The sequence below is a fragment of the Lepisosteus platostomus genome, chromosome 17 (genome assembly GCF_059453375.1).
Source record: "Lepisosteus platostomus isolate fLepPlt1 chromosome 17, fLepPlt1.hap1, whole genome shotgun sequence".
Taxonomy (NCBI): domain Eukaryota; kingdom Metazoa; phylum Chordata; class Actinopteri; order Semionotiformes; family Lepisosteidae; genus Lepisosteus; species Lepisosteus platostomus.
In genome coordinates, this window is record NC_142627.1 from 23171021 (window position 1) to 23190743 (window position 19723).

At 35.1% G+C, this 19723-nt stretch overlaps 1 protein-coding gene across 1 annotated transcript in view; it reads right to left on the reverse strand.

Moving 5' to 3' along the window:
- The window catches only part of LOC148646414 (CUB and sushi domain-containing protein 1-like), a 611078-nt gene that overhangs the window by 383952 nt on the left and 207403 nt on the right, over positions 1 to 19723 (reverse strand). Inside the window, exon 3 of the mRNA XM_088609709.1 lies at positions 8318 to 8430. Within this exon, the coding sequence (XP_088465835.1) occupies positions 8318 to 8430 (113 nt within the window). The remainder of the gene's footprint in view (positions 1 to 8317; positions 8431 to 19723) is intronic.

Sequence of the window (19723 nt, forward strand, 5' to 3'; positions counted from 1 at the left end):
GCTTCCCGTAATACTGAATCAACTTCTTGTAACTGCTTAGTAGTTGCATTTTGTACAACTGCTAAACTGCTAAAAAATTCCAATGGCTCTTGAAGGATATAGAAACAGACATAGAGTATAAGATATATCTTATATACAGATATGTGAAATGCAACAGAGACCACCACTTTAAAGACATACTGTAGCATTCAGTTACAGAATAAAATATTCTTTGTTAATTTTTTACTCTAAAGGCTTCAACATTTTTAATATCTTCTCATGCTGGAGATCATAATACATTTGAAAAGCTAATGTCTTATAAAAAAGCATTTTCAAATATATTAGAAGAATTTCAAATGCTGGATTCCCAGTTACAATAGCACTGGGGACACCAGGGGATAATTTCACTGCACTCCTTCTATATTATATCGCTGTATCACCTGCAAGTACACAGCCACCACCACACTCATTCAAGGCCCCTCAGGACAATTCCGGATCACCCAGACAGCATCTTGTACCTCCAGCAACCTTATTTACTGTATCTCTTGCAGTAAATGCCCAGCCATCTACATTGGAGAAACAGGAAGGAGACTCGGAGACCGCTTCAGAGAACACGTCATGGCTGTGAAGATTAAAGATCTCTCCAAGCCCATTGTTTCTCATTTCACCTCTGACGGCCACGACCACTCTAATCTCTCCGTCTGTGTTCTCAAAGACGGTTTTCCGAACTCATACATCAGAAAGACCACCGAAACTAAAATTATTCTGCAGCTAGGATCACACATTCTCCCTTCCCTTAACGACAGACTACTGTTCTTTTAAATTTTCTCCATTCATTGGAAGTTTCATTTCACACCTCTCTGCACCCATTCTGACTTCACACCTCTTGATTGGCCTCTCTTTCTGTCCCCTGCTCCCGCCTCTCACTCCTCCTCCCTCCCAACCTTTGCTCTCCCGCTACTTTACCTTTGCCTACTGCCCTGTCTCTCTCACACCTGAAGGAGGCTCCACGGACGAAACGTTGTGTTCTCTTTCTTCTTTTTTTCAGGATGGAATAAACCTATTACTTGTTCCTTTGCAGCCTACGCATGCTGACGCAGCTACCCACCTGAACTTATATTATATTATATTATATTATATTATATTATATTATATTATATTATATTATATTATATTATATTATATTATATGTCTTTCCATAGATAGAATTCACATTTTAAATTAGCACATTTTAAATGTCTACACTGTACTGTATATCAAACGTAATTCAACGGAACCTTGCAGAAGAACTGGCATACTGTATAGAAGATAACAGACTGAAAAAAACTTCTGATCCCTGGCCATAGTTCCTCAGATATAAATCAATTAATTTTCCAGCACAGAGTGAAACTGTAGATAGCAGCCATTCCATCATATTGGATGAGATCCTAACCACTGTCTAATCAGCTGTTCTTCCTATGAACAGTAATTAAAAGCTGGATTCAGATTCAGCAAATTCACAGTAAATGGTCAGATGATTTGGAATAAAATTCCACAAGATAAAACCGTAAGTGGCCAACAGTTTAATTTGTACTTTCTATTTAATCATCGGTTTATGTTTCTAAAAAAAAGATATAAATTGATACTGAAAGCTACAGCAAGGCAATTTATTTTTTGTAAATCAAACCCAAACCATACAGTACATCACTGTTCTCATATTCTTCAGGATTTTAAATAATACAGTCTACAATACCTAGGAGCTGTACAGTACACGTTCTAATAGTATATAGTACTGTATATACTGTATGTAAAGGAATAGGTTTATTCCATGCTAAAAAAAAGAAGAGAGAAAAAGCACAAAGTTTCGGCCATGAAACCTGAAGAAGGCTCCACGGCCGAAACGTGTTTTTTCTCTTCTTTTTTTCAGCATGGAATAAACCTGTTACTTGTTCCTTTGCAGCCTACACATGCTGATGCAGCTCCCCACCTGAACTATACTGTATGTATACATTTATTACTTTTCCTGTGGCCCAGACAGACAAGGGTATATTTCTTTTTGTTAACATGCTTCTTTTTAGTGGCCATGCTTTTATTTTGCTTTCTAACTGCAACAACCAACACACACCCGAAGACGGCTCCACACCCGAAACGTTGTGTTTTCTTTCTTCTCTTTTCAGCATGGGATAAACCTACAGTATGACTTGTTCCTTTTCAGCCTGCGCATGCTGACACAGCTACCCACCTAAACTATTGTAAAACAATTACATTTCTGTAAGTAGTAAGGCCTTTGTTAGCATAGTAAACTATTGTAAGAAGCATCAAGCTGGCAAAGGGAAAATGCTGCTTTCATTTTGTGAGAACATCTGGGATAGAAATTTGCTACTTGGTTCCACATGCAGCTAGTGTGCCACTGTGCCACTCAAGGCTCTGCAGGCAAATATACTACAATTAGTCTTGTGAAATGGCCCATAAATCAGAACTCAGGGACTGCTGGGAAAACCTGCAGGACCCATAAATGGATGACATCACAGGCCATCAGCAAAAACAATAGGGAGTTAGAGATTCTAAATAACACAAACACACAATGTTTGCAGTGGTGCTAGACTGAACATGGTAATTATGCTATTAGGCTATTAGTATGAGAAGCTAATGTAGTCTTCTTTTACAAAGAAGTTCAGCAATTTTTTTGTATTCTCTACCAGACATCCATCCTAGTGGTATTATTGCACTTCACAAACTCCTAACCCTTATTCAAGAAATGCTTTTGTGAGTCTACAACACATTTCAATCACAGCTTTATTATAGATTTTCCATTCTGCAATGTGAAATGAACTATAACATAAATAATAACATCACTTTATTAACCCTTTACAATTTCTTGCATTAGGAATGATCTTTTCACATATCCCAGCTTGCTCTCCATGAGACACACAGACACACAGATAGGGAGAGAGCGTGGGGTCAGAGCGCAGGGTCTGCCATTGTATTACATCATGGTGCACACAACACACAAATGGCAAAGGCACATTTTGTATTTAGTTTGCATGTGCTTATAAAATCCGTGTTCTCCAATGTCCTCCCACAATCTAAAGACAGCTTTTCCATATTAAGTCAGATCTCTAAATTCCCTCTGTCTTCCCCAGTTTTGGAGTGCTATCTGCATAGAGTTTGTATGTTCTCCCTTTGCTTGTGTGGGTTTCCTCCATGTACTGTACTCCAGTAACCTCCCACAGTCCAAGGAAATGCTCATAGCGTAATTGTATTCTATAGAAACTTGACCCAGTGTGAGTGTGTGGGTCTGTGTGTGCCCTGCGATGGACTGGAGTCCTGACAAGGGTGCACCCTGCCACGCACCCAGTGTGTGCTTGGATGGGCTCTGGGCCACCGGATAAACGTTTATTGAAAGTGAGGTGATATAATCTTTCTGTAGGTGAACAGAATGCTTCCTCCCCTATACTTTGACCTTTTGTAATACAGAACAGAAAATATTTATCATAACATTTTGCGAAAGGAAGTCCTTGAGAAAGCATGTACAGCAAAGATAGGCAATTTGTAAAATGTATGACAGTATATTTGCTGGAAACATAAGGTGCACATGCATTTGTCTGAAATGATTCATCTCTTGGTCTGGTTTCAAGACATTGGTATGCCAAACAGGGAAAAGAGCAGAATGGCAAATCACATAGACTAGGAATATCAACATTTATTAGAGCTCAACCACTTGTTTGAAGTAGTGCTTGAGTGGCAGAGCTTGATTTTCCATTCCAGTTGGTTAATGGCCCACACAAGAAAGTTTAAAACTCTTTATTTAGGAAGGTAAAGTATTATTATGGCAAGCATAAAAAGAATAAAAATGAAATAACGATTCATTATTCTAATCCTGCAAAAAGCCGTTGCTTTGCTACACTTCCTCTTAGTAGAGACAAAAATCACAGGGTGCACAGTTTCTCTGGCCATAGGTGTATGTAAACCATGGAACAAAATCGTATTATCCTGCAGAGTAATGTGATATCAGATAAAAATATGTGAAATGCATGTTATCCAACAAACAATGAAGTAGAATAACAGATTATTTAGATATACAGTACAGTATCACAAAATGATAGTGAGCAAAAACATACTGTAATTTCTGCCAAATAAATTGCAAAACTAAAACTTTCAATATGCTCTGCAGACATTGGTGGGCTCTTGTTGGATTAAATGTATTATGTATTACATTATGTCTCTTACCTCTCTGAAAAACACATTTCCCATCCGGGAAGATGTTTGCTCAGTAGTTGCCACTTCATTTTGAGCTTCAAAACTAAGAATACGGTTGTCTATAGTTTATGAGTCTGACAAAATCACTATTGATAAGAACTCAATTTTTCCAGCATAGTTTAAAATTGGATATTTATGAATGAGCACAAAGAAATGGAAAGTCCCTCAACTTAACATTAAATATGTCTTAGTCTTTTGTATTTTCGATTTGTACTGTTTTGGGAAGAATGGTTCATTTCATTCAAGGCTGAGAGTATTCAAAGGCTCTTTTATAGATGTGAAAAGGAAATTTCATGGATGAAAAAGGCAGCAATCTCCTATATGATCTGTGTGATCTAACACATAAAACATAAAAACTGAAAAAAATAGATAATATTACATTTGATAGGGCCTGGATAATATTTATATAAAGTACAGTATATCAATTAGATTGAGAGCAGTCCAGTATCCACTAGTACTTTATTTAGGCTGGTGCGATGAGTATTTTAAATACTTATATTAATGCTACACTGTATATTGTATTTTACATACTGTACTGTACTTTACCGGAACATATCAAACATATCAATTGAATCTGGAATATGTGGAAACACTTATACTGCTGAATGTGAAAACATCTCTGTTTTATATGAATGCTTCATGTACATAAATGATACCTTATCCCAAATTTGGGGACTGAATTTAATCAACTTCAAAAATGACTTCATAAATCTTATGTTTAGATGGTAGATTTTTAAATCATGCATCCAAAAAACAAAGGATTGAAAGGAAAGGTGTCACTTGCAAAAGATCATTGTAGACAAATGTAGAGTAAAGAGGTCCTTTTAAAAAAACTTCATCTAATGGATTACATTGTTTGTTTTCACCGTTTATATTGACAGACTCACAGTTGTGTCTGAAATAGCTTTTGCAATTTTAATTTTTAGAATTCTTTGGCAATAACTTTCGTGCCATACTGTAGGGTTAACCCCAATATTTCTGATTACATGCAATGTTTACAGGCCACACACCTCTTGTGCTGTGTTCAACTTGTATTATGAGTTTATTTCTGGCATTAAGGAACATTCCACAAATGAAACAACTGCTGCAGTTTCAGTGATATTTAAACCTTAAAAAAATCAATGAAATGTTGTCCTTTCTGGGACAGCACACAATATTCTGTACTTACAGAAGATCCATTGAGAATTCAGACCAACTCAAGAATGACAGACATGACTGAAAACCCATAATATATATATATATTAAACAGATACAGTTGAAGCTTCATAAGGGTGATAGAAAGCTATTAATGCGTTTACTCGTGGGAAATAGGATCAAAGATATTTTATGAAGGGTTATAAAAAGTGATGCACAAAAGTACACTTTTTGTCACGAATTACATGCCCTTGAAAAAATAAACAATAACATCTTCAGTATCCCAAAATGAAGTTCAATACTTAGATACAGTATGTGTATAAAACAAATGAAACAAAACATTACACTAATCCAAGTGTGAATAATTTTGTACAATTACAGTTACTGAGACAATCATTTAAGTTAAAAAAGCATTCATCTCAAGGCAATGAAATTTGAAAATAATGGTTAGTCTTTAGTCAAATTTTAAAATATTCACATAGAACATTTCTTAGTTACAGATGAGGCTTACCACACAGGCAGAAAAGTTCTTTTTCCCACAATCTGAATCCTAAAAATAGGAAAATTCAAGGACAGCACAGAATAAGAGTTAAAAGTGAATGCCCAGAGAATAATTTTATGGTACCACAGCTGTTATAACTACACTACAAAGTAGATGCCTCCTTTAAAGCTTTATAGGTCATAGCAAATAATTTAAAATTGACCCAGCATTTAATGTGAAGCACAAGTAAAGAAACAAGTAAAGAGGTTGCTACGTAAAGTAAGAACCCATGTAGCATACTGTAGATCTGAGCATTAGAAAGTTTTAACTCAGGCAATGCTGGGTATAGGAAATAAAGACACCTCCGTGACAAAGTAAATATAGTTTGAGACAGAAATGTAACTCCAAAATTAAAAACAACAAACAAACTGAAACTTGTCTATTCTAATGAGCACAATCCTGTCAAGGGTCCAGTTTAAATTCCTGAATTTGCTCTTCACTTGTCAAAAAGCAACAACAATTTCTGTGAATTTCTAGGAAGGAATTTATTTTGCATCTAAAGTTTTTACCTTAATGATACAATGCATAAATACAGCCAACAATTCTTCACAGTTTGTTATACAGGTAATGTGGCAATAAATGTTATATTTCCAAATGATCTGACCCATAGCTAAGGCAATTGAACTGTCTGTTTCTTGCTTGCAAAACAATATCTTGTTTTTCACTGCATTTTCTAGAATCTGTGTTACAGGCAATTATACATTTAAGCAAGATCTAGTGTTAAATTTACTTATCAGCTATCTTATAGAAGATTCACTGTTTATTAATTAGCATTTAGTTACTGTAAAATGCTATCACCTATTAATCCATATCAGAATATACAGTCCAAATTCAATAATAAACCACTGTCAGCTTCAACTCATGTGGTTTCTGAGCTGCAGTAAGGATGTAGACATAGGAAAGGATTCAATGAGACTATCAAAGAGACCACATTCTGCAGCAGAGACGTTTCCACATGCTAACCAGTAAAGGCAGGCTGAAAAGTGTTCTATAACAATCAAGAGTGCTCCAGTCTGAAGTGTGTTTATTCAGTAAAGCAATTGAGAACAGAAGAACCGCTCCACAGCTCAAACGAGTATTTATAGTTTTTGGAGGTGAAAGAAAATTAAGAGAAAGGTATAAACATGAAAACAGTTATGGGATCCAGCGATTCAGTGTAGGGTCACATTTTCAACATCAATCTAATCCAACCAGTTGGGATGCTTTTTAGAATAAAAAATGAAATAAAATACAAAATATACAGCAATAAAATATTTCAGATACTTCTAAGGTCTCAGCTAACCCTGTAATTACTGAAATAACGTAGCACTATCAGTGGTATTAGATTATGCATTTGAAATACTGTAGATCAGACAAGAATACATTTTAAAATCACATAAGCCAATAAGGTTTTATAGTGCTGGTTTAATTCTTGGGGTGGTTTATGACTAGAGTTTGTACAGTATGTTCTCCCCGTGTTTGTGTGGGTTTCCTCTGGGTGCTCCAGTTTCCTCCCACAGTCCGGAGACACACTGATAGGTTAATTAGCTCCTGGGAAAGTGAGCCCAAGTGTGCTGTGTGTGTAGTTGTGTCGGTCTGCCCTGCGATTGACTGGCATCCTGTTCCAGGATGTACTGTATCCTGCTTGTGCCCCTTGTTTGCCAGGATAGGCTCTGGCTCCCCAATGGCCTTGTATTGGTTATAGCAGTTGGAAAATGGAGGGATAAGTTAGTAAGTGTAGAAGTGTGTCTCTCCATCTATATCTTTTTTTTCCCCAAAAAAAACTGAAGCACCCAGGGAAAGCTCACATGAAACACAGAGAGAACAGACAAACTCAGTAGAGACAATACCCAGACAGCAGTAGCAATGCTGGAAATTAAGTGCAATAAAGCTAAATAAATTTCCACAACTGCAACTTAATAGGTACAGTACGGTACAATCTACAGTAAATACAGTATAATGACTGCTGTCGCTGTGTGTTCAGAAATAGTGAAACCATCAGGAAATGTTCATCAGCATTTGTGACAATACTTACACTTTCCTTAACATTTTATGAACTAGTAAAGTAAGACCTAAAATGAAAGTTCTACAGGACAATGCAACGATTCCAATATATAGCCCACGGCTTAAATCTAACAAAACTAATAAGCAATAAGCAAATAACATTATTTAAAACTAATACATATTGCCGTAGATTTTACATGATTATTATTTTTTTATTATTTTAAAACCACCAGCAGCCCTGTGATACACTTGAAAAGTAACCATGGTTCTACTACAGTACATTGAGGTATGCCTGTGCAATACAGCATGTACATTATTTACCAAAAACAGTAAGAGTGAGCTACAGTATGCTTTCCTTAGAAATACTATCAGTACGTTTCTTCAAATAAGCATGAAACGGTTTATACAGTCTGAATGAAGAAACAAAAAATCTGTTCTTACCTTCATAGATTGCTTTAAATCCTTGTGCACTCACGGCAAAGTCAGTAGTAAACCACAGTGCAAGAATCGAACCCGTGCTTACAATTGGCGGTGGCAGGAAAAAGCCTGACAATCTGAAATACAAAAAAGCATAAAAGGTCATGCTCCAGGTTTTAGAAGCCCATTTAATGATAGATTGCTAAATTATTAATTGAGTAATTAATAATTGTAGAATAAGAAACAGCTGTTTAGGTTTCAGTTTACAACATATATCACTGTAAGTCAAATATGGTCACACTCTTCTTGTGGAAACCCCTCCAAATTCATTAAAAAGTGACTTATGACTTACCTGTCATATGTTTGAATAAGCAGTTTAGCTGATAATACTGCTCAGATGAAAGTGATTTTTTATTAAAGTGCAAGGTTGCAATATTCATTGTTTGTACTCCTGTTCCCAGCATAATTCAGGTTTGTTTTTTGCTCAATTGCTACCCCTGAACTCCGTCTCCTTATCCATTACACTCTCGCTGACTGCTTTGCCTTCAAGAGGAAGCTCTTCAATATTTATTAAGATAATGTTCTGTAGAGATCATAAATAAAACTCTGCTACACCTACTGTACATAAGGTTTTAGTCTTCAGCTCTAGGTCCTATCTATTGTACAGGGGTGATGAAGAGCAAGACACACGCAATAAATTAATTATATTTTTCTTCAATAAGGTATCTAAAGAACCTTTTTATTTTTTAAGAATTTAAGAATAAACATATTGTTTTATATAAACTAATGTAAGTGTTTACAAATATACATTCTAATACATAAAGTTAGAAAACATATACAGAAACTGTGAGAAAATGTTTCAATAAGTATTTTGAGTGTTGCCTGTTAATACACAGCTACAGTATTGTATGTGAGTTTGATACCCAAGCAATTAATATATTGTGATATTTAATGTTTTCTCTAAACATTTTAAAATAAGAGAATATGGATATTTGCTTGCACAGAAATACTGTATTGTTTTGTTAATTATGGCAGTATGGTTAAAAAAAATCATAATGTACTAATTTGTGAATATGATACAAAAACACCAAAATGACACAATACAAAATCAATTCCTAGATGCCTAGATTACAAAATTATCATCAGGAAGAGAAACTCATTAACTTTGTCAGACACAGCTAAACAGGTCATCAATACTCCAAAGTGCATCGGTTTTGCAGTGAATTCTAAGTCATGATTTGATGTGAATATGCAGGTGCAGTCTCCTATAATTCAGTCTACTTAATAGATGACCTGTCACTGATAAACATCATGAAATACAGTATAACAGTTCTTCACAAATTAACCAATCTGTTGATAAAGCTTGATTCCTGTGCACTGTAAACAGGCAGTGTTTATCTTTTAAATAACCTCAATGTTGTTGTTTTTTTCGAAAAATGCTATTGATTCTCAAACGAGAACACCTACTGTGCTTCTTCTGCAAAGTGATACATCCACAGTGATTTTATTATTTCCAATAATAATTACATCAAGGTACTGCTGTTATCCTTTAAAGAAGTCCTTCTGAAATTGTACTTCATCTCTCATCCAGTGCTCTAGGAGAATAAAATTATTTTTATATAAATAAAAAACAGCATGGGATTCCTCTGGGTGCTCCAGTTTCCTCCCACAGTCCAAAGATGCACAGAAAGGTTATCTACAGTATAATAAGATCCTACTTTCTGTTTCTACAGTATACTGTATATACTTTATACTTAGTTTTCCACAATATCAGTGATTTTCTTCCCAACATGCACACAGTTTATTCAGATATGAGTGTTTGTTGTCTACGTTCTTCAGAAAACATTAAACCAGGTAAAATAAGACAGATGTCTAGACATACTGTACATAAGATGCTGTGGTATTATATGACTTTTTATAAGGTTTCCTGTATTATAAAAGTGGGGTCTGAACTTACTGTTACCCAATGTAATAATCATGCAGCGTGTGCGAGTGTGTAATGTAAGATACTCAATAATGAAAAATAAACATTTTCTCTTAAATATTTCAATTTTTTTACTCTCTAATAAATCAATAGAAAAGACCTCTCTTCGTAACACAAACAGGAAAAAACTGTTGTATTTAAAATTCTGTTCAAATGTCGATATATTAGTCTATGAATCATTTAAAACATATTAAGAAAGAAACAGAAGCCAGTAAAAACAAAATACAACTTAAAAGATAATTGCCTTGGGCAATCTCCATCTGCCTGAATCATTAATTAAAAACTCCTTGCTGAAATAATCCCCTTGAATAGACACTTCACACAGTTTAGTAGAATTTGCTTTTGTTATTGGATTACAAATCTAAATCCTGATTAAAATGACCAGAAAAGGTCAGGGGGTCAGGTAATCCATTAAATATTCCAATGCTTCAGACAAAAATGTTACAAATGATCTGCATTTTGACAGACTGTTTTCACATGAAGCAGGAACTGAAGGAATGCTAATATACTGCTGATGCGAGGCACTAATATTCTTTGATGGATGTCAGATGTGACAGAATCACAATTTACATCTGTTGTCCTCAGTCTGTTTACCAGGAGATGAACTCAACATGCTAGCCAAATTGAAGCTGCTGGTAAAAGGCTCTGTATTTTATACACATGCCACAGGATTGGTATTTAAGATTTGGATCTCTGTCATATAAATATGATAAACCTCCTCTTAGTTAAGATTTTGACTGCCAGAGACACAAATTCATAATGCTGCAAAGAGGACTTACAGTATTTGTGAGGTTATGCGGTTACTTTTCTGACTACCTCAAACTCTTTTTTAAATTGTTTTTCCTTTGTGTGTTTTTGACTTGCAGCTTTAAGCTTTGTCTGTAAGAGTGCTAGTAAAGTGGTTTACTGGTAATGACTTAACATGGTTAAAATGAAAGAAATCCAGCTCTACTGTTTTCTTATTGAAATTGCAGCACAGATACAGTATAGTACTGTACACAATGTGCACAAACCAAAGGGCAGGTATTCTCATGTTCTGCTAAATCCTTTTTGTTTAACTGTTGCAAATGACAATAATTAGACTTTCAAAAAATAAAACTTAGAAACACAGAACAGGACTCATGCCTCTTTAAAAACTCTATAGAGCAAATAATGGTGTTTTTTCTATTAACATTTCCCTGCTATTTCAAATTATGTTTATGCATATTCTGTGGGATCTATAGATTGTTGTTGATACATGCAGGAAAAGAAGGTTTAGAAAAAACTTTTAAAAAGTACTATTAATTGATATCAGATGTGAAATGATTTGTTTTCAATGTTCAGTTACAGGATATTAAAACAGTTATCAGAAGCCTACACTGTATGTTTTTCATAAATGTCATGTACAGTATTTGCAGTTCCTAAAATTCCACACAATAAGCAGCTTAATTCAGTACATGTACAGTATAGACAGTTTTTAAACAAAACTATATTCTGGATATTTATTGCAATGATGATGATGCATAATGCTCAGAATAATGCAGGGGTATTTTGCAAGTTTTTAGGTAACTTGGCAATATATACCTTATCGCCTACTAATTAGTCACACAGAATATTGATTACAGAGTGTGAACTATGTTCAAAATTTCTTCTCTCCTCCTGACTGGCTACACTAACATAGATGAACTTAAAAGACAACTGTACTGGAATTAACTGTAGAAAACTCACTTCAATGTACAGTATGGACTTTTTTAGGATCAGATATAATGGTAGTAATACAATTACAAATATTGTGAGAAAGATCCTGGGAAGGACAGACCTCTTCCTGATGCACTACTTGGCTCCCCTGACACGGATTTGTGATTTGATCGCACTCTGATTTTGCTAACATGTTCATGCCATCGTGAACAGCACCAGCAGCAGGAGGGTCTGTAGTTATAAGCCTCACAAGAGTTCACTTGCTCAGGAAAACACTGTTAACATTTTTAGGAACACCCTTTTTAGTGATATACTGACAGTTTCTCTGTTCACCATTCATTTCACTGTTTTAGACTTTTCCGTCCTTAATTCCAAAATCATTTCTAGTGGCTTCTTTATCAGGCTGTTTTGCTCTTGGTTATAGACCAGACAAATGTAATTTTCTTTTATTGACACATTGTTATTTCTCCCACAAGAAATTGATGTACTTAATGATTTATTTGTGCTCCAAATGGCTTTGAAGAGTAAAATTGATCCACCTTGAAACTCAGCTATACACGTGCTGTCACCACCACCTCTAAGACAGAAGGTGGGGACATTCTGCTGTGAGTCAGTGTGCCTTTCCTTGCAGTACTGTTTCCACTTGGTGGAACTTGGATGCCTGATTGGAGCCATGCTAATATTGTACTTGTTCTCCATGGTTTGCTTCAACTTGTAAGTTTTGGAATTTTGGTTTTAAAAAACATTTACTGTACAATTATATCATAGATAAATAAAGATCACATACTGTAAATTCTCCTTACAGTATACCCCTGAGTGGTGCATAACTACAGAATCACTACAGTCGGCCTTCAATGGTTCTTGTAACTCTTGTAACTGAGTTACAGTAGCTTTAGTACGAGTGATCATTTACTCCTATCTGCAATTTTACTTTTCAGAGAATTTTTGGTATTTTTGGTATTTGATATTGTACCATTGAGTACAACTGAAGTGCAACTAGAAGTACTGTATGTTTTACAAGTGAAAAGACATATGTACTATTATAGTTTTGATATACTGTGAAACCAGTAGAAAAAACTGTGCATAGGAACTACAGTATGTGAAATTTGCATTCTTCATTGTATCCAGGCTCCATTACATGGGAGCAAAAAATCTCTAATAATTTCTTAGGAAAACTAGAGTTACTAAAAGAAATATATTGATTCTCTTTTTAGGATTTGAGAGAATGACTGATAGACATAAAATGCAGATGTAGATTTTTACAAAGTCATTTAAAAGTCATGATACTCATAATAAACAGTTGCTCACTTTCTGACAAATTTTACACCCCAAATGTTATGCCAATGAATAAATACAGCCCCTTGATCACAAAGGGAACTTCCTGATTAGCAGCTGAACAGATGATGGATCTGAAAAGCAAATCTTATTAAAATTACCACGACTGGCTCACAATGCTATACTGGCAGGCTCTTAATTAGATTGTAATTGTAGTCATTTTAAAAGTCCTTGCATAAACACGCCACAGCTGAAGTAAAGATGTTCTTCAGCTCAGGAAATGATCCCTAATTAGCAATGCCAAGGATGTTGATCACATCACATTAAATAATAATAATAATACCAATAGTCCGAACAATGATGTGAAGGGTACAGCAAGATTAGAAACATTTCAGAGGTTATTTTATTCTTAGTTTTACTTTAAAAATGTTTCATGCTGCTTCTTCTTTCAGCTGTTTTTTTAGAGCTAAATTTATAAACAGAAAAAAATAATTTTGTCCTCAAATCAGAAAGAGGACATATGCAGTTCTCACTGATAATACTGGGAAGCAATAGGTGTCACTGTTACAGAGAAAGTCATGAATATCCTGCCAAGCAAAAATTCACCCACATTTGGCAACAAATGGGCAGTTGCACACTTAGGAAACGTCAGTCACAACAGGCTAATGACTTCAAATTTGAATCTGTGTTGACAGTACTGTAAAGGTCAAATTGCATTGTGCACAGGTGCTTTTACAGGGTGAGATACTAAATAATGGTGAGTGGCCATTATTAGTGTGCATCTGATGCCAACAATGCTGCGAAGTTTGGAGTTTGAGCACTAGATCAGACATTGCATGTCATTTGCTAATGGTAAGTAAATGAATCAGCCAAGTACTTAAATATGTTTTGTTTTCTTTGTCTGTTTTATGCCTAAAAACACTAATTAAATTACAGCATGCATATGCCCTGACTTTAAGTGTGTTAGGTCAACTGTATTCCTCGGTCAAAAGTCTTGATACTGTTAGTACTAATACTAATAATTCTTAGTTCAGGCAGATCACAATGAGCACAGTTTCAATAGATAAGGAAGTTGAAAAACGAATGTTTTGTAAATAAGGAGGACAAACTTGACCTCGTGTTTGGTTTAGTTAATTCACAATGTATTGTTTTTAAAAAGTGCCTAATTAAATTTGCACAGAAATGCATTAGAATATCAATATCCACATTTCTGAGTTATTTTATGTGCTGCGCAGGGGCCTGCTGATACATACACATACATACACATACAGTACAGTATTAGCTGCCACATGTAACCCAGGTGGGTGCTACACTTCAGTGGTGAATGAAGTGGATTCCCTTCTCTATACGTGAGGGGATTTGGGATCTTTTGGAAAGAAAAGCACTTTGCAAGTGCAATGATTAATCATAATTGTATTCAATATTAATGCTCTTGTGTCATATTACTGCAGGCTTAATATCTGAATCTTAAATACTCAGGGCTGCTGAGTATGGGTTGCTGCGGGAAAGCTTGCATGTATATGGTAAATTATTTAAATATGACTTTAAGCACAAAGCAAACAGCTTTGTTAGTCATCACTGAAGACATCTTGTACCATTCTAATTTCAGAGCATTATACAATACTGTAATTGCTGTTGGAAAATTGAGACAAAGCTCCACAAATGTGAAACAGAGCCTAGTCAAGTCTTTAAAAGCTTTATTCACCATAAATTTCAAATGAGCTTAGATCTACTGGGAAAAAGGTCACATTATCAAGTATAGCTATACATTAAATCCGAAATTTATCTCGTGATTTGTTTTATAAATCAACAAGAATTTATAAATCACTATAACCAGTTGTATGAAAGCATGATTTGACATCCCAAGTATTATTAACTCATACCCATCAATGGACAGTAGTAAAAATATTTTGATTATACAGTACATGTCTGCAAGATGTTCAGTTTTTGGCCTTTTCACCAACAGAAAAAGATCAGATATAGAAAGATGTCTCAGAAGAGAATGCTGTTGGTTGCCTAGGATTATCAGTGTGTTGTGCTGGGTGCTGTTGTGGTCAGCACAACTGGGTAACTAGCTTTGTGAGACAAACAGCCTTCTCTCTCCTGTGACCCTTCTGGTGCACCGACTTTCCTAGATGTGATCTCTATATTTTATGCATTCTCCATCTAGGTGCATACAGAAGAGAAAGACAACTGTAGAATCTGAAAATAGGAACCCTGAAGGACTTTTTTATACAGCTTGTTATTGATGTTACTTGAGAATCAATTTAAAAACTCACTAGTACCCAATGTAAACACAAAGGCATCAGGCAACCAAAGTCCAAAGATACTGGTAGGTCAATTGGCTTCTGGGCAAATTGGCCCTGGTGTGAGAGTGTGTGTCTGTGTGTGCCCTGCGGTGGACTGGTGTCCACTCCAGGGTGTACAGTATCTCACCTTGTGCTCTGTGCTTGCTGGGATAGGCTCTGGCACCCCACAATCCTATATTGGATAAAGCAGTTAGAAAATGGATGCATGGACAATGTTTGCTGTGAGACACTGTATCAGACTGATCGACCAGATCAAGAAGCCCTCAAGAAGCTAGATCTTTCATCAAGTCCAACAAGTATTAAGAAATTAAAATTGTAATATTGAACTGAATACTCTGTATTTGGTATTTAAATCAAGGAAAAGAAGACATGACTTGCCATTTAGCTGGCAGTGGTTCTATAATATCTGAGGACCATAGGAATGAGCAAACCAAGGTTATTCACTGTTCTTGAGCACTACATATATTTAATGATTTAATTTACCTTGACACTCACCTACTCTGCATAGCAGCTTAATAGATCATTGAGCAAGTAAGAGCATTCTCAAAGAAAGAATTCAGCTTTGAATTGTGCTCTGGAAGCAGAAGCTGTAAGTTAAATTGCATAAGTAATGTAGGGAGTTAACCACCACGGCTTTGGCATGAAGGACTTGACCATATGGCTGATATACTGAGATGTTGTAAATATGTTTTAAACGTTGTTTAGAATAATGTTTCAGAGTTAAGTGAAGGTATAGATTAATTACATATAGTACAGAAGTTTCACAACCGTAAAAAGATACACACTGAGTCAAACAGGTCATTCAAAACGTATATTACTGTATGTGCATGAAACTGAATAATATGGTAGGAAAAATGTCACAAAATCACCATATAAATGTCAAGGAGGTATAGTTTAAATGTGTGTAAAATGATTTCTAGATAGAAAGATATCTTGTTCTACTGGTGAAACCAACTTTACTAAATCACCCATGTAAAATTAAACAAATTTCGGTCTTTGAAGTGCATTTGTGGAATAGCAATGGATTTTGTAGCAAATGTAGAATTGCAGTTGCATTTCAGATTCTGTTCCAAAGGCTAAACATAAATAAACCTTTGTCAATTTTCTTCATATTTGTCTACAAATCTGTACATTTTTTAAACTGAATTGTGGGTGTTGATTTGTAAAGGTTAACAAAGTAAATGAGTTAATAGTTTTCTAGAAAACCTCTGAAGAATATGAGTCGACCAGATCTATATTGTTAATCTACCTCAGCAAAGCTCTTTGATTATTAGTATTACATTCAGCAGACAAGAACCACCTAAATTTTCAGAGTAACCAAAGATATCTGAGGTTTATATTTTCCAGTGCTGAAAAAAATAATCATATTGAAGCTTATCCAAGTGAGAATAAATAGGAGTGGCTCCTTTGTAACTGTCACTATGTCATCTAATTAAGTTAAATTAAGTTAAACGTAAAAATACAGTAAATGTATTTACTTTTCCACCCATCAAGTCCATCATGTAAATAATAACCACCATTTAGTTTCTAGAAAACAGACCTGACACCAAAAAATGCTGTCTACTGTTATTCTAACTGACATGTCAACTACAGAATCAGCTTGTCCTCTGCATTCACATTTTAATCAGTAAAGGATAATCCTTAAGGTTAAACACTCTAAGAAAATGTTCAAACAGCAACACTGCTATAGTCAACAACACTAAAGGAACAGAAGAAAACCATCCTAAAACTGCTGTTCCACAGTAAATAAAACATTTCTGTCATTTCCATCAGTGTTTCATAATAGTGAGGTTATTAAAATTCATACAGTCGAATCTCTTAAAGAAATAATGTTTATAACAAGTATGTTTGTTGGTCTGTCACATTATAATCTTGGTCTAATGTCTCTTTTGTCTCTTTTGCTGAAGACAAAATTCAAATTACAGTACATTACCTGGAGAACCCATTGACAAAGTTAGTACAATCTTATGGCAACATTTTCTTTTGATGTTGAAGGTGTTAATTCATTTACTGTGCATATTTGTGCACAACTGCCTCCAGAAGAACATTTTGCAGTTCCAGGTACTGTGTAGGAGGTACACTGTGAGATGCAGTACTTTTTTTTATATGAGTTATTACTGACCCATGTTCCTCATTCGTACTGTATATCCTTGAGCACAAACACCTAAAACAATAGGTTTTATAAGATACGGCAAGCGATTGTTTTACAAAATGGGAAAAGCTTCTTGGGTGTTTGGGTAAACACATTCGAAAAAGAAGATTCTCTCCATAACATCAATGGCTTTTCTCCCAGGTTTCATCTTTGTTATCCTCATTCAGATAATATACCAGTGTCCAGAGGCACTAAATTACTCCCTCTTTTTGAGCCACAAGCACAACCTCGTACAGTGTTTTAACAGTGAGCTGTCATCACTGAAAACTGAAAATTCTCAACAAAAGATGTAACACATAGTATACAGTAGATGCTTTCCCCTCCTTGAATGTTGATTTTCTGTACTTCTTCAGCAAATCATTCTATGTTTATCGGCTTCATAATCTTTACATTAAGCAGCTACGTTTTAATGCAAAGTAGATCACAGCTAGTACTGTATGCTGACCTGTACCTCAGATTAATGCCTCCTAAGGTGCCTTAAAGACTTGAATAACAGCATCCCACATTTTTTAGAAAACAAAAGGAGAATCACCAATCCTTTCTAATTTATCAGAAATGGTTTAAAACAAGATTCAACATCCACCTCCAGCCAGCACACTGTACTGGGTGTGAAGTACTGGATACATGCTCTTCCAGTACACCCGTCTGTCAAAGCCATCAAACACTTCTCAGGCCACCATCTTCACCATGGTGTACAGAGAGCTAGTGCCAAGGTGTTGTGCTTCTCACAGACATCAGGGCCTGCAGTCACCAAGTAAGGCGCAGTAGCTCCTTCTGAGCAGAAAAAGCTGATGTAACCCCTACTGTATACTGTATATCCCATCCACCAACAATTACTCTTGTATGCCACTTCTTGGGGAATCCTAGATGCAGTAGACTAATTACTTGGCTCAGATGGGTTGGCAACATCTGGACTACAGGGCTTAGCCTGTACTCTGAATTAACTTTTCCTAATTGAACTTTTCCTAATTGAACAATCTAGGAGGCTTGTTTTTAACTCTTTTCAGAAGAAGTCCTGTACAGTTAACAAACTGGAACACTCGTGCATTAATATGAATTTGAACCTTAAATGCACTAAGTGATCAGATGCAGAGGCACAATATATCTTAAACTTAAATCCCTGGAACACAGAGAGGACCGAATGTTGCTTAGAAACACATTGTAAGAGATTCAGGAGGTACTTCTGAAAATATTCAATTAAATCTTTTAATAAAGCTTTTAAATAGGTGAATTCATTTAATTCACAAAAAAGTACAATTACGTGTTCCAAGTATTAGTTTACTTAATTAATTCTGAAGACTACAGACAACATTATTTCATTAATGTGTTATACAGTAATTGCTGTTACTCTAAATGAGATATTTTTTGTGAAGTCATAGTATACAAAATAATCTCCTATTTCAAGCAATGTACTGTGTAGTTTTATTTTTATAATAAGTTAAATACTTTTTTTTAACCTTGATTCCTCCACCTTTAAACCACCTTGGCAATTGGGAATCTATTATGATAGATGGGATTACATGATTGCAGGTGACATGATTTCTTGTGACATGATTCCTGATTATGTGATTTCAGATGATTTTCTTCTGGAAAATAAGAGGTTTTAATAAAAAATCTGTTGTGAAAGAACTTCAAGCTTCAAAAAGTACTCATTAAAGAGAAGAATATCTTAAGCAAAGCTGATCTGCTTGCCTTCAAAAGCTGAAAAATGTGTTACACCTATACAGTATATACATTTTATTGAAGAGATAATTAGGGTTTATTTTTCACTTTTATTACTCACTGTTTATTAAGAAAATGTTACTCTTTGTGTACAATAGGCGTGAATATTTTCATCTTGGGAAATATAAACTCCAATTTTTTAGGGGTGAGAGGGTTTTATAAATTATGAGATATTCACTTTAGTGTGTTTTAATGCCATTACAATCACACATTATCAAGTTGCAGGAGAAATGATGTATCTTCATTTCCTACACTATGTCAGAGGACTCCTACTCTTAATAAAAACAGGAATATGAGCAATATAATCATGG